The 7,145-nt window shown below is 37.3% G+C and overlaps 1 protein-coding gene across 1 annotated transcript; it reads right to left on the reverse strand.

Annotated features, from left to right (window-relative positions):
• Window positions 1–240: 240 nt before the first annotated feature.
• On the reverse strand, window positions 241–6,687 carry LOC149548048 (uncharacterized). Its single transcript, XM_089794826.1, has 9 exons — window positions 6,299–6,687; window positions 5,183–5,310; window positions 4,563–4,657; window positions 3,360–4,465; window positions 2,844–3,007; window positions 2,494–2,570; window positions 2,172–2,319; window positions 1,774–1,923; window positions 241–1,329 (listed from the first exon to the last, which is right to left on the reverse strand). The coding sequence occupies exons 1-9, from the start codon at window positions 6,588–6,590 to the stop codon at window positions 685–687; spliced, it is 2,805 nt and encodes a 934-aa protein (XP_089650952.1). The 5' UTR covers window positions 6,591–6,687; the 3' UTR covers window positions 241–684.
• Window positions 6,688–7,145: the final 458 nt, after the last annotated feature.

The following is a 7,145-nucleotide window of genomic DNA, read 5'->3' on the forward strand; positions in this document are numbered from 1 at the left end:
AAAATATTAAAACATTTTTCAATATTGTATATGTTTATGTCTAAAACAAAATTAAAGTTGAAATCAATATTACTAATGTCACCAAATATGCTTAGAAGATGGAATCTAATTTGATATTAAAAGAATTGTCTAGACTTAGCTTGGAATTATATACAAAAGAAAACTGAGCACAAAGACCTGCATTAAAGAGAGAGAGAGAGATATTCTAGTCAAGTGAAAACAAGGACCCCCAAAAATATGTAATGGAAACCGTTACTATCCTATATTGATCTGGGAACTTTATCTTATTAGATGCGGACCAATCTTATACAGTTACATGCTCCTACAAATTCTTTGCACAACTATGACATGCCGAAGCAGCAGCTCAGGTTTATATAGCTCTATATTGCAGTGTGAAGCTCATGCTCATTTATGAAAAGCAACAAGTTAATCCAAATCCAAGAGCTTCAGGAACAGGCAGTTCTCAACAACTATACTCTGTGTCTCTCATCTGATGAACACGGAGCTCGATAACTTTGGAGAATGTACAAGTTGTTCATTCACCCAGAGAAATGTGGAGAATCTATAGAAGAGGCATTGTTCCAAGTGACAATGTTCTTTCTCCCAAGGATATTACATTTGGGCTCCTTAAAGACAGCTTCCTTTTCCTCTTTCAACTGAGACAATTATCACATCTCTTTCTAATTACTCAAATATCATCGAATTTGCAGGGGTCGATGGAAACATATCATGATTATGATCATCGTCACTCTGATAAAGCTCATTACTCCTATCCAGCCAGCCATTATAAGGAAAATCAGATCCTGTCAGTGAGGATTTCCTACTATTGGAGCTCCTACAGAATTCACTGCTGGAAATTTCAAATGTATCATGAGAAAGAGCTGTATTTGAGTCATGTGAAGTGAGGATGGTATCCCTTTCCATTGTCTTTGCCCAAGGGCTTAATATGCTATAGCCCTCACTACGGCCTTTAAGTTTCCTAAATTCGTGCCCTTTTATCATGGGACTTGAATGCATGCTTGTATTGCGCCCAAAGGATAGGACGCCTCTTCCTCTTCTTGTTTTGAAACGAGACGAAGGAATACTTGTGCTGGACTTTTCACTAGAAATCCCTTCAAAATCGCATTGTCTACTGCCTAGGCTACAATCTCTGGACCTCATTTCAGGCCCATCTGAAGCTGCATTTTGACCATGGATCCATCGCCTACATGATGTTTTGCTACTGCTGCTGCTGTTCTTCGCTCTTTCAAGTAGAGAGTCATCTCCTGATGGGGATACCCAAGAACAAACCTTCTCGTATGAGTCATCTCCTTCCAGAATCCTCAGTACCTAAATAAATCTTGCAGCTTTTTCATCAAAATCGAATGCTCCACGTGTTCATAAACAGAGAAAGATTGTGAGGTGCTCACAGTGTTTTGGTTTAAATTTGTTTTGGTGGATCATGAAATCATATTAGATGAATCTTATTAGAAAAACTAGTCTAATTTCGAATAGACCATCTAATCAATCAAACTAATGCGATCTAATCAAATCAAATCTTAGTATGTGCTTTAAATAGACTATCTAATAGGTGATTTCAAATAAACTACCTGATCAAATCAAAGTTTAAAATGTGCTTCAAGAGATTAGTACCCAATGGATCAAATTTTGGTTGTTTCAAATAGACCAAATAATGAATTTAACTTTTAAATTTGGGTAATTTCAAAACAGAGCACCTAATAAATCATGGTTTAGAATACGGTGTCTAAACAGCACAGTAAACAGTAAACAGACCTGGGAGATGCGTGGCCGTGAGTCGGGATCTTCATGAATACAAATGGATGCAGCATAGATCATGCATTGCATCTCACGCTCTGAGAACTTGTTTTCTAGATGTGGGTCAATGAGCTCCCGAATCTTCCTGTTTTCCAACATTGGACGAGCCTGAAGCAAGAAATATATGACATGCAATTCAGTTGTTGAACATTATCGTATGCAATTCAGGTGTTTAACATTATTAGATTTTTACAATTTATTTTATTTGAATGTGTGAATTTGATTGTGTATCAATATTTCAAATCACATTCAATAATCTATCATCGGAAATACAACAAATAAAATTTAAACAACTCTCTCTTTATAAGAGAAGGATGACGTATACAGATTTCGTTCAACATAGAGTTGTAGCTCACCCACTCAGAGAGCCGTTGCTGTCCTCTGTTCCTGGACACGTCAATGGCTTTTCTTCCACTCACCATCTCCAGCAATATCACTCCAAAAGCAAATACATCCGCCTTATCTGTGACTCGTCCTGTCCGGGTATACTCAGGTGCAAGATACCTGTCATGGGAAAAACAACATTAATAATGATAATGTTATTGCCTACTTCTGACATCATACCTCCCATAACTGGAATACAAATTCAAAGTAATAACATTAGAAAATTGCTAATTATATATATACGATGAATTTTCTTTTCTTTCAAATCTTGGTTCTATGGGGTGTGCGAATTACCCTAACGTGCCAAGTATGTGCGTTTCTTCTGCCCATTCGCCATCTGGCTGCAATTTGGCAAGCCCAAAGTCCCCAACCTATAATGCCATCATCTTAAATGTCGCAAACTTTATACACAAGGATCCCGAACACAAACATTTTATTGCATACAGCTTAAGACTAGAACGCACATTTTAAGCGAATTGTAATAGACTTTGACAGTCCATGTGAGTCCATATAGATTATATAAAAATATTTACATTAACATTGTAATAGATCAATTGATTGTGCTTCTTTTAAAATTCCTTAAAATATGATATCTTCTTCAATAAGATATACTGAGATTTCCCTAGAGTATTAAGATGAATTACCATTGCCGTAAAATCATGTGTCAAGAGAATATTACTGGGCCTGAGGTCACGATGGATGATGCAACCTCCACGGCACTCTTCATGGAGGTATCTCAGGCCTCTCGCAACCCCAACTGCTACTTTCTGACGGTATTTCCAATCCATCCTCGCTCTCTCCCCTTCTCCTATAAACCAAACTATGGAAAATGAAATTTTGTGTTCAATTGCTCGATACCACTAAAACCAGAGCAATATGGCAATTTGGCTTCTAAAATCTATGAATCTCAACGCAGACGGATAAGTTTTAATTTGAAATGGAACACAGCAAAACACTTAAAAAAGAGGAGTACTACGATTGAGCTTCTAATGAAGGATGTCATCCATCAATTTTTCAAGGTATAGAAATAAATTTGAATTTTAAATGAAACTGATCATACCACTAAAAACAGAGCAGTATTGCAATTTATCTTCTCCAGAAGATTGTAATCTACGAATCTCAAGGTATAGAAATGAATTTGAAATGAAATTGGAGCATACCATGGAGGTGATTATAGAGGGTGCCGTTGCATGCGAATTCGTATACCAAAAGCCACTTTCCTCCTTCAGTGCAGTAACCAATAAGCCTGACAACGTTTTTATGTTGAGCACAGCTTAAAACTTTAACTTCAGCATAGAACTCCCGAGCTCCCTGCTGTCTGCTTGCTATCTGATACTGTTTAATAGCAACCGCTTGACCATCTGAGAGTGTTCCCTTGTAAACAGGACCGCAACCGCCCTCTGCCAGAAAGTTGGTTTGTGAGAAGCCATTCGTGGCATACTCCAAATCTTTGTAGGAGAAGTTTATCGGAGGCTGACCAAATGCTGGAGTTTTGTTTTGACAAACAGAGCAGAGAGTAATGGCTCTCTTTAAGTTTAGACTTGAAAACTTCGGTGGCACTTTTAAGTGCGTGTTTATAGATTTTTTCAGTTCCACATAAGCCATTTTCTGAAATCTTCTTCTCCCCTGAAGCTCCGCATCCTCGAAGGCTTTGCTCATTTCATTAACTTCATCATTACTGCATTGTAACTGCCGATTTTCCTCTGCAGAGTTCCAGCCAGGCGAAACATTCATATGTTTCATTGGTTTCTTCGCTTCACAAAACTCATTAGATTTGTGCTGAAGATCCATTTCATCAACATCATCATTACTGCTTTCTAGCTGCCAGTTTTTCTGTTCGGCAAAGTTCCAACCAGTCATAACATTCCAATGTTTTGTTGGGTTATCATTGTTACAAAACTCATTAGATTTAAGCTGAAGATGAGGCATACTTTGGTCTAAGCTTGAAGCAGAGCATGAGTTTGCAGAACTTTTTGGAGTTTGCGTATCGGAGGTTGAGTTGTTGGATGTTTTCCCACTCTTGGGAGGTTCGTTTACGGTCTTACCAATCAATGGATCGTTCGTGGTTGTAACATTGGCAGTGTGTGCAGGAATCAGACCAGGCAAAATAAAAGAGGCAGATTCCATGGCCTCTTCATAAGGCAAGGCATGGATTCCTCGAGATTGTTTCAAGTGAAGTCTCAAAAACTTCGGCACCTTACGATCCACAACAACTACGTTACATTGTAAACTCTTGGCACACAATTCCCCTTGATTTGATAAACACCTAGAGACAGCATCACAAAAACCCAATTAGATTTAATTTATCACTTGAAGAACAAGTACAATAACTACAACATTAAATTCTTATATTCGAGATTCACCTATCGAGTATAACCCATGAAGCACAAAGCTTCTCTGCTTCTCTTGCTACCGCTCCTTTTGGTGCTACTGTTAAAATCTTCACTTCACTGGACACCTGCTATCAAAATTCATCTCATTTAATACACAAAGTTTTTAAAAATGTATTCCCTTTACTCACTTTCACTGTAGATTTATTGTTTTCTTATGATGGCTATCCACCACAATAGTGGAGAACAAAGGCAATCTGAAGGGAGGGCAGAATGCTACAAGAACCGAACACTCATCCATCGAATCCAGAGCCCAAGGAAGTATAATTCAGGGGCGTAGACTTAGAAATCTTAATAATGTCATTCTCAAAGGCAAAATAAATAAATTCCTAGACTCTAGATCCAGTTAACGGACAAAGGCTTGCACAAAATATAGATGTTAAGAGAGGCAAGAATAGCACAGCTCCCGTAATAGGTTTGGCGTTATATGGGCATAGGGAAGCCACTCTAAACGAGTACAAACTACAATCTAGAATAACAATTAGTAACAGTATAACAATGGTTAACTATATCAGATTTCTCATGTCTATTGCAGTGTAGTAAGATTAAAAAATATTCACCTAGAATAAGAGAAAAACTTGATTAGTTGCTACCTTGGTTATTTTAGTAGTTGTACAGAGGTGGTGCAGCAGTTGAGAGCAGTAGTTTGTAATTTCTTTTTCACTTCTCATTCCGATGGAGCCACGCTCTTTGAGAAGCCATCCAAACAGCTTTCCCCAACCTGAGGTACAGGAAACTGGAAAGGATGAATGAAGCCCAAATCATCAACATGCTTTGATTGGTATTTACTGCTAGAATACATATAGTTAAGAATCTTACAAAGTTTATGCATAGCTAATATGAGTTCTTTTAAAAACAGTTCAGCATTTGTAGTTGTTATTTTTCTGTTAAACTTTTCACGGATCAATTGGGTTGAATCGAAGACTTTTCAATAATAGTTGATACTTTACCACTAACAGTCTGGATCTGCTGATTTGAGCTCTTATAGCATGTTAGATTTTTCATGAATCGGCTAAAAGTGTAACTTTGAAACTTTTGATTGCTGTTGGGATATTCTATTACTGAGGTATGGCTACCATCCTTTGAGCTATAGTACAAGTTTACACAGCTTGGTCCAGTTAAGCATTTAAAAATTGGAGTAGAGTTTAGGACTTTCCATCGTTGTCGAAATGTTTTACAATTAAAATTGTGACTCATTATCCAACACTCCATTTAAGCCATACTACAGGTCTTCATTTGAAATGATCTTAGGTTAGCCTAGGCTTTAATACAATATTAAGCTTTTCATAGTCCAAGAAAGAATCAAAATTGGACTTTCCACTGCTGTTTGGATGCTCTAGTACTAAAGATATGGCTCATTTTCTTATACCTTTCTTTGAGCCATACTACAAGTTCTCTGGCTTGCCCGAACTCTACTAACCTATGCTCTAACTCTATTTTGAAAAACAATGGTGGATCAAGAGTCACCTAGAATACCCTAGAATACCCTATTTGTTGCTGGGATACTCTACCACTGAGCTACTGACCTTCTTAGTGACCAGTCCATTATCCTTATTTTCCCACACCATCAATCAAAGAAATGTATAACATTTTCAACAAAATATCACAACAATTAGTTATCCATCATTAAGATAATAAAAATAAACAATTGAATTCATAATATACATATATAAAGAGAGTGAATATAATGGTGGAAAAACGTCCTGTACCTGGATGTACTTTGCAAAAAGAGTGAAGAGTACTAGGTGGGAGGATGGCGAGAAGAATGATGGAATCTCCTGGTTGTATTGCATTTTTGAAAGCCCATTCAATTGCGTGGGCAATGTTCTTGCTCACATCAACTGCCACAATAACACTCTGAGGGAACCCTACTTGTGCTTCCGCATTATCCTCAATAGCTCTTACTTTTCCCATCTTTCCTTTTCTATCTAATGCTGCTGCCCCATTCAACACCTTCCACATAGCAGATTTGTGATTCAACTGAAACCCTTTTCTCAACATATTTCTCTATACAAATTATAAACACACTGAAATCACTACAATCAATCTTTGCTGCGTGACCATATCATATAATCCATCTGCTACTTATTGCTCTCACAGCCAAAAGCATATTCACAATTTTGTATTTAAGTCTATTTGAGAAAATTGGGTTTCCAGAGTAAAACAAAACCGACCTTGAAGAGTTTAAATCTCTTGTCACTAATGATTTCGTCAGCCTTCACAATGAAATAGCCATGAAGCACCCTTTTAGATAAAATTGTAGAATCCGCGTTAATGTCAATGTTAATCTAATAATCCGAATTAGACCAATAATCACAACCAAATTTGTTGCTTTCAAGATGAGTTCTTGGGAAGGTGGTATTGGCACCTTGTGTTGGAAGTGCATATAGTTTTGTTTTGGTTTAGTTTGTTTTCACTCCCCCTGCCGAATGATTGAGTTGTGAAATGTTTTTCCCTGTGTCGTAACCAGTGAGATTGCTTTCTTCAATCATTAGTTTAATAAGCCTTCGTTTTGACACCATTCCATTCATTGTCACACACCTTTAAACAGATCTC

This window comes from Cupressus sempervirens, chromosome 7 (assembly GCF_028749045.1).
Source record: "Cupressus sempervirens isolate cs-2001-9-10 chromosome 7, ASM2874904v1, whole genome shotgun sequence".
In the NCBI taxonomy this organism is placed as follows: Eukaryota; Viridiplantae; Streptophyta; class Pinopsida; order Cupressales; family Cupressaceae; genus Cupressus; species Cupressus sempervirens.

Coding starts and splice junctions, on each gene's coding strand:
- LOC149548048 (XM_089794826.1), bottom strand. CDS start 6,590: ATGTTGAGAAAAGGGTTTCAGTTGAATCACAAATCTGCTATGTGGAAG. Junction 4,466..4,562: donor TCATGGGTTATACTCGATAG/GTGAATCTCGAA, acceptor TGCTGTCTCTAG/GTGTTTATCAAATCAAGGGG. Junction 1,924..2,171: donor AGCAACGGCTCTCTGAGTGG/GTGAGCTACAAC, acceptor TTCTTGCTTCAG/GCTCGTCCAATGTTGGAAAA.